The following is a 20,349-nucleotide window of genomic DNA, read 5'->3' on the forward strand; positions in this document are numbered from 1 at the left end:
ACACACACAAAAGCTGGATAATCTTGGATCCTAAGGAGAGGGGTGCATGAATGGCGCCACCTCCAGCCTCCCAAACATTCACCTCTGGCTTGGCTCCCTAGAACAGAGGCAGAAACCTCCAGCTGCTTCCAAGCTGGATATTCCCTCCCTCCCTCCCTACACACACACACACACACACACACACACACACACACACACACACACACTCCAGTGAATTTGCACACTGCGTTCTTCTGTGGCTTTGCTCTTGGCCATTTCCACCTCCCTTCCCCTCCACCGAGCTCTGGAAACCAAGCGCATTGCAAAATATGGCTGGGCAGGAAAGGAAGAGCCTCCCCCTCACCAGCTGGGACAGCAGCACATTGACCAGGCGTCTAAAAATAACTTCTCCAAGTTTTTCCCATCGGTGCCTTGGGACTCCAAGTCCCGAGAACGCCCTGCTTGCCTTGGCTTTTCGGCCCCTCCTCTGCCTGCCAAAGACTGGAACCGGAACTCCTGGAGGCCAAGTTCCAGCCGGGCCGGCCGCAGACAATGGCGCACACAGAGAGGCAGCCACGAGCTCGGATAGCGTTGGAGTTCCAGGATCAGGGAGCTTGGCAGGGAAGCCACAGACAGACTCTGGGGCTTAGCTGTCAACTCAAATTCTGCAGCAAGAAAAGCCTGCAAAAATTAAGCTCTTTTTTTGGGGGGGGCAGGTCTAATCTGATACCTATAAGCCAGTGTTTCTTAAGCCTGGCCACTTTTTTAATGCAAAGCCAACCAATAAGGTAAGTTTATGCTTCAATATACCATGAGAATCTGAAAGCTAGGTTGACTCAGTAACCAGTTAAAGCATACTGGACAAGCTGATCCAAAATGGTTAGCCCATTGTTCAATATATTTGACCATTTTTGTATACATTGGGTTAATTCAGTGCAATGAGATTGACTGTGCCAAGTAAACCCACAGTGTGCTGTGCTCACTCCTTGGGGCAGAGACGTCAGCCCTGGGGGTCTAAGACAATGCGCTGCAGCCAACTCACTACGGCCATCGCGTCACAGCCAACTCGCCATGGCCAACTCACTGTAGGACCCCTCCCTGTGGAACAAGAGTTACACCAACATCAAAGAAATGGTGGAATAGGATCATGAAAGAAAGGGTGCAAAAGGAGGGGCAGAATGAGACGGGAATGAGAAAAATGAATGTATTCTTTTGTTTATTTTAAATAAGTAAATTGAATTGCTAAATTGTCCTGTGGCAAATTGGCCATGGCAGGTTGGCTGCAGCAAGTTGCCCCATTCTGCAGCTCCATTCCCAGGTAGATGAAACCGTTAGTGAAGCAGAAATATCAGCGCTCCCACAGCAGAGACCCCCAGGGGACCTTCCTCACAGTCAACCCCCCAGGTTCAACATTTGCCCACCAGCCCCCTATATACCCACCAAGGCCCACTGGGGAAATAGAAGAGGAAGGGTTGCTCTCTCTTGCCCCAAACTCCATGGAGGCTCGTGCAGAGCTTCTGACTGGCCTTGGGAAAAGAAACAGGTGAGATCTTACCTATCGGGCACTCCTCCTCTTGCTGTCTCCATCCTGGGCAGCAAACAAATCCAGAGGACCTGCAGAAGAGACATAACTCAGTTAGAAAATTACCAAGGATCTTCACATCCCAGGTCAAGCTAAAGGACACGTGCAAAGCCTCCTGGGGACTCAGAAAGGCCACGCTGCAAGAGGTAAACCTCTTCCTCGCCTCCTTCACGGCCTCCTTCTCTGCACCCAGTTCCACAGCACTAGTATGCCTGGCCAATACAGCCCACTCCTTGCCCATACTTCCCCCTCCACAAGAATGGCAACAGATCTATGAATAAGCCACGGTGGGGCAGTGGTTAGAGTGCAGTACTGCTGACTGTCGGCTGCCTGCCATTTGGCAGTTCAAGTCCTACCAGGCTCAAGGTTGATTCAGCCTCCCATCCTTCCGAGGTGGGTAGAATGAGGAGCCAGATTGTTGGGTGTTGACTCTGTAAACTGCTTAGAGAGGACTGTAAAACACTGTGATGCGGTATATAAGCGTAAGGCCTATTGCTGTTGCTATTCTCCTTCCTTCCTTCCTTCCTTCCTTCCTTCCTTCCTTCCTTCCTTCCTTCCTTCCTTCCTTCCTTCCTTCCTTCCTTCCTTTGCACAATAGTTAGGATGCAGTATTGCAGGCTAATTCTGCCCACTGCAAGCAGTTCGATCCTCACTGGCTTATGGTTGACTCAGCTTTCCATCCTTCCGAGATTGGGGGCAATAAGCCTACTCTGTAAACCACTTAGAGAGGGCTGTAAAACACTGTAAAGTGGTATATAAGTCTAAATGCTATTGCTATGAATAGTAGAGATTATTTTTTTTAGCTTAGCCGCAAAAGTCACCAAATAGTAGATTTACATCCTAAAGAAGATTTGGAGCAATAGGAGGCTGGGAATACTGAACTTTCTCACTCACATGATCAGATCACAGATAAGCAGACAATTGCTATAGAGTCCCACACACAGATCCCACAACATTGTGTTGTGATCTTCCTAGCAACCCCGAGAGCAACTTCATCTCTGCTTTGGGTCTCAGCCCTCTGAAGATGACAAACACACGAGAATGACCACTTATACCAGAGTGGACTTCAACTCCCAGAATTACGGGAGTTGAAGTCCACAAGTCTTAAAGTTGCCAAGTTTGGGGACCCCTGGCTTATACCAAAGTAAGCAAAGCACAGTTATGAAATAAAACCAACAGCAACATGACTAAAACCAGGAGAAAACTTCCAACCACAAATCCTTTCCACCAGTTTCCTGATGACTGCATTCAAATGTAGAAAGTTAGCACCCACCCCTCTCCCGGAAGAATGAAATATTTTGAGAAATATAAAAAGGCAGAACATTATATTTCCTTGGGTGATGTTGTGAATCAATAAAAAGTAACTTAGCCCAAATGCAAAGCAGGTTTTGAAAGCCTGCACACCTGATTGGTCCTTAAACAAAGAACAAGGATTGGTCCATAACAAGCCCCTGATTGGACAATATTAGGACACTTCTTATTGGGTTTTAGTTGAACTTGTTGCACATATTATTGGTTAATAGGGTAGCAGCCAACCCTATAAAAGGGTTACTGCTGCCCATATCCTTGCTCTGTTCTGTTCTATCTACTGTTATTAAAGAGTTGAAGTCACTGGTCAGATGTCTGGTCTCCATTATCCTCCAAACTTAACACTGGCGACGAGGGTGGGATGCGGAGACCGAAGAGCTGACTGATCTACAGAGCAACCAACAGAGCACGTGGTCGAACACGCACTATCAACGGCAACATGGCCAGCGGTGCCGTATCACCCGCTCCATTCGACCCAGAAACCGAAGAATGGGAGTCGTACATGGATAGATTCCAGATGTTTCTGGAGACCAATAACTTGAAAGATGCAACAGCCAGCAAAAAAAGAGCTGTATTTCTAACCCACTGCGGGCCTACCGTGTTTAAAATGGCAAAATCACTTGCCAAGCCAGCCGAAGTAAAAGAGATGGACTGGGACGTCCTCGAGCCTTTGCTACAGGCCCATTACGCGCCCACCGTGCCAACCTTAGTCAGAAGGCACGAATATTACCAGAGGGTCCAGCGGAAAGGCGAAAGTCTTGCAAACTACATCGCAGACCTCCGAAACCTTGGAGGCCTCTGCGGATTCTCTAACTTAGAAGAAGCCCTCCGAGACCGCCTAGTTCTGGGCCTAGAAGACTGCTCAATCCAGAGCAAAATCATGGCTAAGGGGGACATCAGCCTCACCGATGCCATTAAAGAAGCCTCGGCAGCGGAAGCAACTAAGAAGTCGGCAGCACGAATGCGCCGTACCAGCGCACCGCTACGTCAACTCGCCAATGATACCTCGCCTCGCTCAGAGAGACACCTGGTATTGACTCACCATGAAGACCTAGAATCCCCGTCAGAAAGTGATGAGGAAGAGGTCAACCGACTCCGAACTGAATGAGACCAGTTCACACAACGCTCACTTCGACCTTGTGCAGGATGTGGAGCGAATCACCCACGATCCAGCTGTAAATTCCTCGACGCACTCTGCCGCGTTTGTGGGAAAAGAGGTCACATCGCAAAGGTTTGCAGAAGCAAACAAAACTCCAACTCCAAACCCCGACAGGCCGAATGCCAGTTTTCAGGATTCGTCGGCACACCCCGAGACAAACTGAATCACCAATGGGGAGGCCACTCCTACAGAAACAAACCGTCCACCACTTCCACCAGGCAGGAAGAAACCAGTCGGGAAGAGACCCACCAGACAATTACAATAGGCCACGCTACATCCCTAGATGCCGGGAAAATCAAGGTGAAGGTCGCTATCGAAAACAAACCTTGTGTGATGGAGGTGGACTCAGGATCATCCCTCTCGATGGTGTCCTGGAAGACGCTCCAACAGCTCATTCCAACGATTCGCCGCCAAGACCTCAACCCTCAAAGGGTTATCCTCAAAGATTACCAGGGTAACCGAATTCCCGTCGTCGGGTCCCGCCGATTCAGGTCTCTTTCAAGGACCGCACCGTCGCACTGCCACTGACTGTCGTTGACCGTGACCGGCCTAGTCTTTTAGGCCTGCAATGGTTCGGACCGCTCGGGATCACTGTGGCCGAGTCCACCGTGCCGAGAGCAACGATTGGGAGGAAGCCCTCGTGCAAGAATTCCAAGGCGTTTTGCGAACGGACTAGGCAAGTACAAGGGGACCCGATCTCATTTAACTTGAACCCTGAGGTAGCACCCATCCGCCTTAAGCCGCGTCGGGTGCCGTTCGCCCTGAAACCTAAAATTGATGAACAACTCGATAAGCTAATAGCACAGGGCGTGCTGGAACCCACCGACCACGCCCGGTGGGAAACCCCAATAGTGACGCCTATCAAGCCTGATGGGTCACTGAGAATTTGCGGAGACTACCGGGCCACCCTAAACCACGCACTTCAGCAAAGTGCATATCCAGTGCCGATAGTGCAACACCTGCTCCATTCCCTGGGCGGCGGGAAAGTTTTCGCTAAATTAGATCTAGCGCAGGCGTATCAACAATTGCCTGTAGATCCGGCCACCGCGGAGGCGCAAACTATCGTCACGCATAGGGGCGCATTTAAATGCAACCGGCTCCAGTTCGGGGTGAGCGTCGCTCCAGGAATTTTTCAGAGCTTAATGGAAAGGCTGTTACAAGGAATAAGATGGGTCGTACCGTATTTCGACGATGTACTCATCACCGCCCCTAACAGAGACATTCTAGAAAAAACCGAATGGTTTTACAAAGGTTCCAAGACGCCGGCCTCAAAGTCAAAAAAAATAAATGCCAGTTATGTACCGAAAGGGTGGAGTTCTTGGGATATCTCCTGGACAGTCAAGGAATCCATCCCACTGAGAACAAATTAAAAGCAATTAATAAGGCCCCCACTCCAAGGAACAAGGCAGATCTACAGGCGTTCCTTGGACTTATCAATTTTTATAACGTCTTTTTACCCAATAAAGCAACGGTAGCTGAACCATTACATAGACTCTTAGACAAAAAAGCAACGTGGGTTTGGGGACAACGTGAACAATACGCTTTCCAACAAGTAAAGAAATTGCTGACTTCTGATTCTGTACTTATGCAGTACAACGAGACTCTGCCGTTAACTATTACCTGTGACGCCTCACCTTTTGGGGTTGGAGCAATCCTGGCCCACGTATTACCGAACGGAGCAGAAGCTCCCGTCGCATTTTTTTCACGAACTTTAGCTAAAGCTGAAAGAAATTATAGTCAGCTTGATAAAGAAGCTTTAGCTATTGTGGCTGCAGTTAAACGATTTCATGAATATGTGTATGGGCGTGCGTTTACAATAATTACTGATCATAAACCACTACTGGGGATTATTGCGGGTAATAAACCAACCCCGTATATATTGTCCCCCAGAATGACCCGCTGGTCTGAATTCTTGGCGGCGTACAACTACACTTTGCAACACCGCCCGGGAAATCAATTCTCCACGCTGATGCATTGAGCAGAACACCACTCCCAGAATCGGTTGAAGATCCAGCCCCAACCATCACAACGCTACAAATTGAGGCTCTACACGCGCCGCCATTGACAGCGAGAGACATTGCCCTCGAAACAAAGCGAGATCCGGTCCTGCAACACATCCTACGCTGGGTGGAACGTGGTTGGCCAACAGAACAATTATCACCTGAATGGGCGCCTTTCAAAACCCGCCAAACTGAACTGTTTTCCCAAAAGGGCTGCATCTTGTGGGGCGATAGAGTCGTAATCCCGGACAAACTGCAACGAACTGTGTTAGCGGTATTGCATGACGGACATCCGGGCATCGTGCGAATGAAAGCACTCGCGCGGAGCTACGCCTGGTGGCCGGGAATCGACAAAAGAATCGAGGCCTGGGTTGCTACTTGTCAGCGTTGTCAGGACGTCAGCAACGCCCCACCTAAAGCAAGCCCAACCGAATGGGAAACTCCGAGGGGACCATGGTCCCGTATTCATATTGACTTTGCGGGGCCTACAAAAGGGCACACTTTCCTTATTACAGTCGACGCCTATTCAAATTGGCTCGAGATCCATCGGATGAACACAACTACAACGGACTCAGTTATCAACAAATTAAACAGGCTATTTGCCACTCATGGTTTTCCGGACGTTCTGGTCTCAGATAACGGCCCACAGTTCACGGCATTACCATTTGAACAATATCTTGCTAACCGGGGCATCCGCCATGCGCTAACCTCGCCCGCGCACCCTGCAGCGAACGGACGTGCAGGGCGCATGGTACAGTTTGTAAAAAAGACCCTCCACAAAATGGAATTCGGTGACATTGATGAAAAAAATCAATCGAATTTTATTGTTGCAGCACATCACGCCCACAGCGTTACCAACAAAACGCCCGCCGAACTTCTCATGGGGCGGAAACTACGATCACACCTTGACCGGCTCCACCCGCATACGCACCCGAAAAGCCTTTCGGCTCCAGCAGCAAATGCCGGGAATTTAAGGTAGGCGATTTAATCTTTGCCAAAAACTTCTCCGGCGACCCTTTATGGATACCCGCAACCGTTACCCACCTCACAGGGCCTAGATCTTACCGCCTGCTAACAGGCGATGGGAGGGTGTGGAAGCGCCACATAGACCAACTCCGTTCGAGATTACCACCCAGCGCCCATGGCTCCCGGGTTCACCAACTGAGGGGGAGGAAATATCGAGGAAATTGACTTCGATATGACAGATAGCAGGCCAACGGAAACCCTACGGCCCAGCGAAGTACCGGGAATTGAAGCGGGGAGGGAGTTGACTTTCCCATGGGACTTGAACACGGGGGAAACCGAACTGCGAAACCCCGAAGAAACACTGATTGGCGGAGACAACCACAACGAAAGCAGCACGGAATCACCGTGCAGCGAAACGGAACTTAATAAAGATCATCCAAACGCTCCACTGGAACCAGACTTTAGGCCAAACCCGGTGGAGCCACGGAAATCATCCAGACAGACCAAACGGCCTGTCTATCTTGAAGATTTTGTTACAGCTCCCCTCAAACGGAACCCAAGGGGGAGGGGTGTTGTGAATCAATAAAAAGTAACTTAGCCCAAATGCAAAGCAGGTTTTGAAAGCCTGCACACCTGATTGGTCCTTAAACAAAGAACAAGGATTGGTCCATAACAAGCCCCTGATTGGACAATATTAGGACACTTCTTATTGGGTTTTAGTTGAACTTGTTGCACATATTATTGGTTAATAGGGTAGCAGCCAACCCTATAAAAGGGTTATTGCTGCCCATATCCTTGCTCTGTTCTGTTCTATCTACTGTTATCTACTGTTGAAGTCACTGGTCAGATGTCTGGTCTCCATTATCCTCCAAACTTAACAGGTGAGAAATGGAGAAACATGCTATTGGAAAGCAGCCCCCACCTTCCTTAATAGCCCTCAACAGATGTCAGGACTTAAGAGATAAAGAGCTTGTTGAGGTCTAGATAACTCTATTCATAGGCAAATATTCCCTGCAACAAGGTCTGAAAAGGGTAGGATTAGCCCTCAGCCACAATAGGAATAGCCCAACAAACCCCTTCACTGCATCAGCCAAACTTCAACCAAGCTTAGCTCAGACAAACTCCTAGGATTTGTACATGGCCCCATGGGAGTCTGACAACAGCCAATAGAACACATGTCCTTGCACAGGAACAGGAAGCTCATGCAAAGCCCAGAGAAGGTATAAATAACCCTCACTCTCAACTCCATGTGGTCAGCTGCCTGGAACCACCCATGTGGTTCTGCTTCATCATTAAACTATCTTTCCAATCAGCCTCCATGTTTTGGAAGAAATATCCATCTCAATCATGAATGATCAGTTGCAGCCATCAATGGCTGCCCATCCCTAATTTGATAATGCACATTCTGTGCCAACTCAGAAAGCTCAAACTGCCCAAGGAGCTGCTGATCCACTTCTACAGAGGAATGATTGAGTCTGTCATCTGCACCTCTATAACTGTCTGGTTTGGCTCTGCAACCCAACAGGACAGAGACTTCAGAGGATAATTAGGACTGCATAAAAAACAATGGCTACCAACCTGCCTTCAATCGAGGACCTGTATACTGCACGAGTCAAAAAGAGGGCTTTGAAAATATCTACAGACCCCTCACATCCCGGACATAAACTGTTTCAACTCCTACCCTCAAAACAACGCTATAGAGCCCTGCACACCAGAACAACTAGACACAAGGGCAGTTTTTCCCCGAATGCCCTCACTCTGCTAAACAAATAATTCCCTCAACACTGTCCAACTATTTACAAAGTGTACACTACTATTACTGTTAATCTTCTCATCACTCCTTATCACCCATCCCCTCCCACTTGTGATTGTAGGACTGTAACTTTGTTGCTTGTATCCTTACAATTTATATTGACTGTTTCCTAGTCTTTCCCATGATTTGATTGCTTATTGTACCCTATGACTATTATTAAGTGTTGTACCTGATTATTCTTGACAAATGTATCTTTTCTTAACAAGCCCCTGATTGGACAATATTAGGACACTTCTTATTGGGTTTTAGTTGAACTTGTTGCACATATTATTGGTTAATAGGGTAGCAGCCAACCCTATAAAAGGGTTATTGCTGCCCATATCCTTGCTCTGTTCTGTTCTATCTACTGTTATCTAAAGTTGAAGTCACTGGTCAGATGTCTGGTCTCCATTATCCTCCAAACTTAACAGGTGAGAAATGGAGAAACATGCTATTGGAAAGCAGCCCCCACCTTCCTTAATAGCCCTCAACAGATGTCAGGACTTAAGAGATAAAGAGCTTGTTGAGGTCTAGATAACTCTATTCATAGGCAAATATTCCCTGCAACAAGGTCTGAAAAGGGTAGGATTAGCCCTCAGCCACAATAGGAATAGCCCAACAAACCCCTTCACTGCATCAGCCAAACTTCAACCAAGCTTAGCTCAGACAAACTCCTAGGATTTGTACATGGCCCCATGGGAGTCTGACAACAGCCAATAGAACACATGTCCTTGCACAGGAACAGGAAGCTCATGCAAAGCCCAGAGAAGGTATAAATAACCCTCACTCTCAACTCCATGTGGTCAGCTGCCTGGAACCACCCATGTGGTTCTGCTTCATCATTAAACTATCTTTCCAATCAGCCTCCATGTTTTGGAAGAAATATCCATCTCAATCATGAATGATCAGTTGCAGCCATCAATGGCTGCCCATCCCTAATTTGATAATGCACATTCTGTGCCAACTCAGAAAGCTCAAACTGCCCAAGGAGCTGCTGATCCACTTCTACAGAGGAATGATTGAGTCTGTCATCTGCACCTCTATAACTGTCTGGTTTGGCTCTGCAACCCAACAGGACAGAGACTTCAGAGGATAATTAGGACTGCATAAAAACAATGGCTACCAACCTGCCTTCAATCGAGGACCTGTAAATGCACGAGTCAAAAAGAGGGCTTTGAAAATATCTACAGACCCCTCACATCCCGGACATAAACTGTTTCAACTCCTACCCTCAAAACAACGCTATAGAGCCCTGCACACCAGAACAACTAGACACAAGGGCAGTTTTTCCCGAATGCCCTCACTCTGCTAAACAAATAATTCCTCAACACTGTCCAACTATTTACAAAGTGTACACTACTATTACTGTTAATCTTCTCATCACTCCTTATCACCCATCCCCTCCCACTTGTGATTGTAGGACTGTAACTTTGTTGCTTGTATCCTTACAATTTATATTGACTGTTTCCTAGTATGATTTGATTGCTTATTGTACCCTATGACTATTATTAAGTGTTGTACCTGATTATTCTTGACAAATGTATCTTTTCTTTTATGTACACTGAGAGCATTTCCACCAAGACAAATTCTTCTTGAAATAAAGAATTCTGTTCTGTTCCGTCCTGTCCCGTCCCGTCCCATCCCACCCCATCCCAACCCACTCCATTCTTATTCTACTCTACTCCTATTCATATTCCATTCCTTTCCATTCTATTCTATGAAGTCATAGAATCCTAGGATGAGAAGTGACTTTGGAGATCTTCTAGTCTAACTCCTGCCCAAGGCAAAAGTTCTTTAAAAAAAAAATAAAAAAAAATTTGGCTCTCTATTAAATACATTTCTTAGTGCTTAATGAACATCCGGTTGTCTGGGTAACTATTGCATAATCATAACATTACATCCTACAACACCTTGAATCTCCAAATACCTACGCAAGGGTCCTCTTTGTAGACTTCAGTTCAGCATTCAATACCATCATTCCAGACACTCTTCTAAGTAAATTAAACCAACTAGCGGTACCTGAACACACTTGTAAGTGGATCATAAGCTTCCTGACAGACAAGAAGCAGCAGAATCACCTCCGATACCTGTACAATCAGCACAGCCCCTCCCCCCAAGGCTGTGTGCTATCTTCTCTTCTCCCTATATATCAATGACAGCATCTCAAACGATCCATCTGTTAAAATACTGAAGATTGCTGATGACACAAAAGTGATTGGTCTCATTTGAGACAACGATGAATCTGCATACAGACAGGAGGTTATACAACTTGCATCGTGGTGTAACCGGAACAATCTGGAACTGAACACACTCAAAACTGTAGAAATGGTGGAAGACTTTAGAAGAAACCCTCCCATACTACCACCTCTTACAATACTAGACAACACAGTATCAATAGTACAGACCTTCAAATTTCTAGGTTCTACTATATCACATGACCTAAAATGGACACCTAACATCAAAAACATCATCAAAAAAGCACAACAAAGAATGTTCTTTCTGCGCCAACTCAGAAAGCTCAACCTGCCCAAAGAGCTGCTGATCCAGTTCTACAGAGGAAGGATTGAGTCTGTCATCTGCACCTCTGTCTGGTTTGGCTCTGCAACCCAACAGGACAGACAGAGACTTCAGAGGATAATTAGGACTGCAGAAAAAACAATTACTACCCACCAGCCTTCAGTTGAGGACCTGTATGTTGCACGAGTCAAAAAGAGGGCTGTGAAAATATTTACAGACCCCTCACATCCCGGATATAAACTGTTTCAACTCCTTCCCTCAAAACGACGCTATAGAGCCATACACATCAGAACAACTAGACACAAGGACAGTTTTCCCCCGAAAGCCATCACTCTGCTAAACAAATAATTCCCTCAACACGGTTCAACAATTTACAAAGTGTACACTACTATTACTGTTAATCTTCTCATCACTCCTTATCACCCATCCCCTCCCACTTGTGATTGTAGGATTGTAACTTTGTTGCTTGTATCCTTACGATTTATATTGACTGTTTCCTAGTATGATTTGATTGTTGTTTATACCCTATGACAGGGGTGGGCAAACTACGGCCCGCTGGCCACATCCGCCCGTTGGTCTGTCCAATGCGGCCCGCCCTGAAAAAAATCGCTGGGCATGGCGTATTGCTCTGTGCCGCGTGGCCCCCAAAGCTGCAAAACAGTGCGGAACGATCTAGGGGTAGGAAAGAAAAGAAATTTGCAAAGGCCTCGGCTGGGAGTTCTAAATCACCTTCGAGTGCGACCTCTCCGAAGGTGAGTCCCTGCCGATCCCCCTTTTTTTCCGGGCTTCCAGGCTTAAACTTTGCAAAGGCAAAGCTTGCAGGCTGGAGCGTCTTCCCGCCGAGGAGAGGAAGGGTTCCACCCGGCGGGCGGGCGGGCTGCTTGGAGCCACCTAAAGCTAGGCCGCTGCTGGTGGAGCCTTGCACTGCCTTGGTGCCCCATTTCCCGGCTCGGCGGTCCTGCTCGGGCGGCACTTTAAAAGCCTGCTCCCAGCACCCAAGCAACTTCCCAGCAACTTTCCGCTTCATTTTAACACCCGAGCAACTTCCCAGCAACTTTTAACTCGCTGGGCGCTTGTGCCTCGCCCGAGCCGCACGGCAGCCTGCTCCAAGCAGCCTGCCCCACCCGCCGGGCAGAACCCTTCCCGCTCCTCGGCGGAAGACACTCCCGCCTGCAAACTTTGCCTTTGCAAAGCCCTGAAGCCCCGGAAACCCGAGCAGCTTCCCAGCAACTCGGCTTCCTTTAACTCGCGGGTGCTCGCGCCTGGCCCCAAGCCGCGCAGCGGAGGGAAGCCCGGCGGGCGGGCGGGCGGACTGCTTGAGGAGGCTCCGGGCTTCCCTCCGCCAGGCACAAGCGCCTGCGAGTTAAAAGGAAGCCAAAGTTGCTGGGAAGTTGCTTGGGTTTCGGGCTTCCAGGCTTAAACTTTGCAAAGGCAAAGTTTGCAGGCTGGAGCGTCTCCCGCCGAGGAGCAGGAAGAGTTCACCTGGCGGGCGGGCTGCTTAAACTTTGCTCGGGCGGCATTTTAAAAGCCTGCTCCCAGCACCCAAGAAACTTCCCAGCAACTTTCGGCTTCCTTTAACTCACGGGCGCCGTGCCTGGCCCCGAGCCACGCGGCAGAGGGAAAGCCCGGCGGGCGGGCAGGCTGCTTGGAGGAGGCGACTCCGGCGGTGCTCCGGCAGCAGCAACAGGCAGTTTCGCCCGGCTCCGCTCAGGTGTCCGGCTGGGGCTGTCAGGAGTTGCTACCGCCGGCGCAGCTCCGTGCGGCTCCAGTCCCGTTGCCTTGGGAAGGAAAAGGCAAAACCAGGAGCCGCTGAGCCTGAGCCTCCAGTGCCGCTGCTCCCGTTGCAAAGCACCGCCACGGCTCTTCCTTTTTGCCTTTCCCTTCCCGAGGCAACGCGGGACTGGAGCTGTGCGGAGCGCGCCGGCGGTAGCAACTCCTGACTCAGGGGGCCTCCGAGGAGGGGAAGGAGGAGAAGAGGGGAGGGAAGGGTGGGGGGCGATTCCCCAAAAATCTTGTGCTGACCCGCCCGTCTGTCAAATTTTAAAAGTCAATGCGGCCCTGAGCCAAAAAGTTTGCCCACCCCTGCCCTATGACTATCATTAAGTGTTAATGCGTTATGATTCTTGATTCTTAACTAATGTACCTTTTCTTTATGTATACTGAGAGTATTTACACCAAGACAAATTCCTTGTGTGTCCAATCACACTTCGCCAATAAAGTTTTCTATTTCTATTTCTATTTCTTCTATTTATTTCTATTTCTATTTCTATTTCTATTTCTATTCATTCTTAATCTCCACCTCTTTTTTCCAGCCACCGGTAAAATAAGATTCCATGTTTGATAATAATCTGCATCTTCTTTCAGTTTAATTTTCAATGTTATTGTTCATTTCTGCACAATCTAATATCTTTTTGACTATCTCTTTGTCTCGCGGTATATCTTCATTTTTCCAGTATTGTGCAAATATAATCCTCACTGCTATTAAAACATGTAATGTTAAATACATACTTTTCTTATCAATTTTCTTACCAAGGCAAGAGTTCTTATACTATCCCAGACAAAAGGTTGTCCAATCTTTTCTTGAGAATCTCCAGCAATGGAACACTCACATCTTCAAGAAGCAAGATAAGATAGATCATTTTCAACTTAACAACCATTCATGGGCAACTGCTTGAAGTTACAACAGCACTGAAAAGAGTGACTTATGATAGATCTTATGACTTGTGACTGTTGTAGCATCCCCACAATCATGTGATCAGAATTTGGGCCCTTAGCAACCGGCATATTATTTATGATGGCTGCAGCATCCCTGGCTCAAATGACCAACATCTGTGACCTTCCCAGCCAGCTTCTGACACACAAATTCAATGGAGGAAGCTGGGTTTGCTTAATGATTGGGTGACTCACTTAGCTGCAGTGATTCGTTTAACAACAAAGGTTGAGACTTTGGGAAAAGGGCAGAGAAGAGCAACTAAGATGATCAAAGGCCTGGAGACTAAAACATATGAAAATAAACTGCAGGATTTGCGTTTGGCTAGTCTAGAGAAAAGAAGGACTAGGGATGATATGATCGTATTACAGTATTTGAGGGGCTGTCACAAAGAAGGGGTCAAATTATTCTCCAAAACAGCGGAGGGCAGGACAAGAAATAATGGTTGGAAACTAATCAAAGAGAGAAGCAACTTAGAATTAAGGAGAAACTTCCTTAACAGTGGGAACAATTAACCAGTTTGCCACCAGAAATTATGGGTGCTCCATCACTGGAGGCTTTTAAGAAGAGACTGGACAGTCACTTGTCTGAGATTTTATAGGTTCTCCTGCTTGAGCAAGGGGCTGGACTATAAGACCTCCAAGGTCCCTTCCAGCTTATTGCATTCTATATACACAAAACAGAACATGACTCACCAATCACTTTCCTTAGCAGTGGAAATTCTGGCCCCAGTTGTGGTCATGAGTTGTTTATCAACGTAGACAGAGAAAGCAAAGTGCTATCCTCATAATCTCCAAACACTGGAAATGATATTTGGTATCTCCTGATTCTAAAGCTAAGCAACTGACTCATATCTGAATGGAAGAGCACTTGGGAAACACAGGTATATAGATGTACAATCATTTTATTCCCAGGTTGCTGGAAATTTCTAAATGCACTCAGAGTCATTTCTGAGCTAACTTTATCAATGCAGGGAGCAGAGGAGGGGCTTCTGGGAGCATCTTGATTGATTGCAGCAGCCGCCAAAAAGGCTAAAACAATCTTAGGTTGCATAAACAGAGGCACAGAATCAAAATCACGTGAAGTATTAGTATTGCTTTATAAAGCCTTAGTAAGGCCCCATCTGGAATACCACATCCAGTTTTGGTCACCACCTTAAAAAAAAGATGTTGAGACTTTGGAAAAAGTGCAGAGAACAGCAACTAAGATAATTAAAGGCCTGGAGACTAAAACATATGCAGGAACTAGGTTTGGCCAGTCTAAAGAAAAGAAGGACTAGGGGTGAAATGACAGCAATTCTTCCAGTATTTGAGGGGCTGCCACAAAGAAGAGGGGAGTCAACTTATTTTCCAAAGCACCTGAAGACAGGAAAAGAATAAATGGGTGGAAATTAATTAAGGAGAGAAGCAACCTGGAACTAAGGAGACACTTCCTAGAGTGAGGACAATTAACCAGTGGAAGAGAAGTTGCCTTCAAAAGTTGTAGGTGCTTTATCACTGGAAGTTTTTAAGAAGAGACTGGACAGCCACTTGTTTGGAAATGGTATAGATTCTGCTGCATGAGCAGGGGGCTGGATGAGAATACCTCCAAGGTCCTATTCTATTCTATTCTATTCTATTCTATTCTATTCTGTTCTGTTCTGTTCTGTTCTGTTCTGTTCTATTCTATTCTATTCTATTCTGTTCTGTTCTATTGTGCTCTATTCTATTTAGATGTTTATTCCTATTCCTATCCTCTTCTTATTCTATTCTATTCTATTCTATTCTATTCTATTCTATTCTATTCTATTCCCATTCCATTCCATTCCATTCCATTCCATTCCATTGCTATTCTATTCTATTCCTATTCCATTCTATTCTATTGCTATTCTATTCTATACTCATACTCTATTATCATACTGTACTCTATTCTCATTCTCTGCTCTACTCTACTCTACTCTACTCTACTCTACTCTACTCTACTCTACTCTACTCTACACTATTCTACTCATATTCTACTCTATACTCATACTCTATTCCCTCTCCCCCTCATTTTGCAGCTCCCTGGCTGTCTAGCACTTCTCATTCTGAATCAGGCATTCCAATGGATTCATGTTCTTCTGGGATGAATGGGAATGAGAGAGACCAGGGAGGCTGCAGAGCATAGAGAGACAATGCAGGAGGAAAGAAAGGAAACTCACACCCACCTTTTGCTACTTAAATGGATGCAGGAAAACTGCACTCTGCCAAAATGAATTTCCCTTGGAAGGAGATTCTAAAAGCAAATTGTTTTTGCTTTCAGACCAAATAGTAAAAAAATTGATTGGGGAAAAATGCAGGCAAATTCTTTCTGCGGGGTCTTGAAAATAAATGTTGAACTTTGAATTGAGAAAGCAGTTGCTTTTAAAAACAGCTGACAGTCCCAAACTCTTCACCCTCAATTGGCTTTGCACAGACAGGAGGACAGGCAGAGATTATTAATAATACTACAGTACCCACAGTTTCCCAACAGCAAGCAGAGAAATCCATCTGTCCGGAGTTTCAGGATGTGACTGAAAGAATGAACTTAATCTGCAGCTGTTGGGGAAGATTTTGGAGCTTCTATTTATCTATGGAATTCATACAAAAAAAATAAAAGACTCTTTCTTTTAAGTCATCTCTTGCTGATCTAAGGGACTCAGCCATGGAGGATCTAACATTACTCTATAAAGCCTTAGTAAGACCATGCCTAGAGTACTGCATCTAGTTTTGGTCCCCACACTATAAAAAAGATGTTAAGACTCTGGAAAAAGTTCAGAGAAGAGCAACAAAGGTGATGAGGGGATTGGAGGCTGAAGCATACGATGAACAGTTGCAGGAACCGGGCCTGGCTAGTCTAGGGAAGAGAAGGAGCAGGGGAGACAGGATAGTAATGTTCCCATATTTGAGGGGCTGCCACAGAGAGGAAGGGGTCAAATTATTTTCCAAGGCACCCGAAGGCCAGACAAGGAATAATGGATGGAAACTGAACCAGGAGAGATTTAACCTGGAAATAAGGAGGAATTTTCTGACAGTGAGAGCAATCAACCCATGGGACAGAAGTTGCCTTCAGAAATTGTGGGTGCTCCATCACTGGAGGTTTTTAAGAAGAGACTGGACTGTCACTTGTCTGAAATGGGATAGGGTCTCCTGCTTGAACTGGGGGCTGGACTTGAAGATCTCCAAGGTCCCTTCCAACTTTATCCTCTCCTCTCCCCTCCCCTCCCCTCCTCCCTTCCTCTCCCCAATGTTATATAATCAAAATTTGTATGCTTGGAAACTGGCATGTATTTACTGGATGGGCTGCAGCATCCCAGGGTCCTGTGGTCGCCCCATGCAACTATCCCAGCCAGCTTCGGAGAAGCAAATTCCATGGAGGGGGGGGGGCAGGAATCCGTTAACAACTAAAATGAACAACTGCAGTGAATTGCTTAACAACTGTGGCAAAAAAAGTTTGCCAAATTGGGTTTGACTTGCACCCAATTGCCTTTCGTAGCAATCAAAATTCAGATGCAAGGGGGGTCATGAGTTGTGGACTGTATCTGAATAATCAGGACTTGGAAAACCAGCATTTAGGAGGTTGTTTCCTTCTGTTAGAGTCCAGGCTGGTTTAGAGGATGACCTGCAAATCTAGAGTGATATCCTGGTGTCAGATTAGAATAGAATAGAATAGAATAGAATAGAATAGAATAGAATAGAATAGAATAGAATAGAATAGAATAGAATAGAATAGAATAGAATAGAATAGAATAACAGAGTTGGAAGGGACCTTGGAGGTCTTCTAGTCCAACCCCCTGCTTTGGCAGGACACCCTACACCACTTCAGACAGATGGTTGTCCAATCTCTTCTTAAAAACTCCCAGTGTTGGAGCATTCACAACTCCTGGAGGCAAGTTGTTCCACTGGTTAATTGATCTAACTGTCAGGAAATTTCTCCTTAATTCCAGGTTCCTTCTCTCCTTGGTTAGTTTTCATCCATTGCTTCTTGTCCTGCCCTCAGGTGTTTTGGAAAATAGCTTGACCCCCTCTTCTTCCTTGGGGCAGCCCCTGAGATACTGGAAGACAGCTATCATGTCTCCCCTAGTCCTTCTTTTCATCAAACTAGAGATATCCAATTCTTCTAGCAACCATTCTTTGTATGTTTTAGCCTCCAGTCCCCTAATCATCTTTCTTGCTCTTCTCTGCACTCTTTCCAGAATCTCAACATCTTTTTTACATCGTGGCAACCAAAACTGGATACAGTATTCCAAGTGTGACCTCACCAAGGCCTTATAAAGTGGTATTAACACTTCATGTGATCTTGATTCTATCCACAGGGGGTATTCAGCCAGTTCTGATCAGTTCTGGAGAACCGGTAGTGGAAATTTAGAGTAGTTCAGAGAACCGGCCAATCCCACCTCTGACTGGCCCCGCCAACCCCATCTCTTCTCTGCCTCCCCTTGAGTCCCAGCTGATCGGCTGGGTCTCCTTTGGTTGCCCTGCACAGGAGAACAGAGCTGGAAAGCAGGTTAGTGGGGGAAGAGGGAAGGGGGATTTTGCACTATCCTTCCCCTGCCACGCCCACCAAGCCACGCCCACAGAACCGGTAGTAAAAAAAAATGAGTCCCACCACTGATTCTGTCCCTCTGTTGATGCACTAAATGACTTTGGAGAGGTGATTCTTTTCAGCGCAGCCTCCCTCACATCTGGAGATCTGGCTTCCTTTTCTCTCCATCTACCTGCTACTTTGACTGCCTCGAGATAAAAAGAAATATGTACCAATAAGCATAAATGCCCCATTGCGAGACATGGAATTTCATGCAAGGGAGCATGGACTTGGTTTCAGCTGAGCAATGAAAACGCTGTATTCCATGTAGTGTTTTAATTTAAAAAATGGAGGCTGGAGGTTTGAATCTTGTATATATTTTTTTTTGATTCCGAATAGCTCTGTTCTTAATCGAGCTCCACCATTCTGCTTCTGCACTTCCCCAGGAAGGGCTCATCAAAGGATGTCTGTTAAATATTCAGGCTGATAAAAGAAACAGTAAAAATAGAAGCGGACCGTTAGCGGCCATTCAAAGAGGCTCCTCCAATCTGAGAGCCAGGACACCGTTTTCCCTTCTCCCCGTTCAGCAGGGGCAGACCACACCGGCTGGGGATGATAGAAGCTGCAATCCCCCGTCCCCAGAGGGGACCCCATTGGCGAAGGCTGACCTACTGCAAAGAACAAGGGGGTGAACCTACTGCAGGAGGGGAGTGAAACCATCTTTGAACCTGTTGTCCCAAAGACTATGGATTGATTTCTTAGCACAGCTGAGCCTGAGCCTTGGATGGCCAGGGGCGCCCGGGTGGCAGCAGAGCCTGGCTTGATCTCTGGGCAGTGAGGGGGAGGAGGGCCAGGTGTCCCTCCTATCGTGGCTTAGCATGCCATTCTTCATGGACACTTTATGGATACCTGGGGGGGCTCAAGGAGCTTGAGAACAATCCTAGGAGTATCCCCCTGAATAGCTTCAAGCCAGAGGTGGGATTCAGCCAGTTCTGATCAGTTCAGGAGAACCAGTAGCAGAAATTTTGAGTAGTTCGGAGAACTGGAAAATGCCACCTCTGACTGGCCCCGCCAATCTCATCTCTTCTCTGCCTCCCATCGAGTCCCAGCTGATCGGCTGGGTCTCCTTTGGTTGCCCTGCACAGGAGAACGGAGCTGGGAAGCAGGTTAGTAGAGTGGGGAGGGAATGGAGATTTTGCAGTATCCTTCCCCTGCCACGCCCACCAAGCCACGCCCACCAAGCCATGCCCACAGGACCGGTAGTAAAAAAAAAATTTGAATCCCATCAGTGCGAATGGGACAACTTGCTGCAGCCAACCTGCCATGGCCAACTCGCTTTGGGACAATGTACCAATTCAATTTAATTATTTAAAATAAATTACAATTTATTTTAATTTTTGTCATTCGCATTGCATTTTGTTCCTCCTTTTGCATCCTTTCTTTAATGATTCTATTCCACCATTTCTTTGATATTAGTGTAACTCTTGTCCTGTGGCAAATTGTCCCGCCAAGTTCCGCATGGCAAGTTGGCCCTGGCAAAATTGGGAGATGGAGATGGCTGCGGCAAATTGACGTAAACCCAGCTTCAAGATTCCTCATCCTATTCCTTTGATTTCCTTTTAACTGGGTTTTCACTTAGCAATTTCATTCATTTCACTTGCTCTTTGCAACAAACAGCAACAAAGAACAATGAAAACCAAAATAAACTAAAAATACAAGAACGTTGCACAGAAGATCAATGGAAGAAAATTAAGTGAAATGCAATGATCAGTGGATACAATCAGGCACCCAAAGCATTTTCTCACACAGTTGTCG

The 20,349-nt window shown here is 46.6% G+C and overlaps 1 protein-coding gene across 1 annotated transcript in view; it reads right to left on the reverse strand.

Annotated features, from left to right (window-relative positions):
* Positions 1-20,349, reverse strand: part of LOC113422868 (scavenger receptor class F member 2-like) — a 93,684-nt gene that overhangs the window by 61,051 nt on the left and 12,284 nt on the right. Inside the window, 1 exon segment of the mRNA XM_087942821.1 lies at positions 1,535-1,593. Within this exon segment, the coding sequence (XP_087798947.1) occupies positions 1,535-1,593 (59 nt within the window).

The sequence above is a fragment of the Notechis scutatus genome, chromosome 13 (assembly GCF_049901735.1).
Source record: "Notechis scutatus isolate UNSWTSFEM ecotype Mainland chromosome 13, rNotScu1.2, whole genome shotgun sequence".
Lineage (NCBI taxonomy): Eukaryota > Metazoa > Chordata > Lepidosauria > Squamata > Elapidae > Notechis > Notechis scutatus.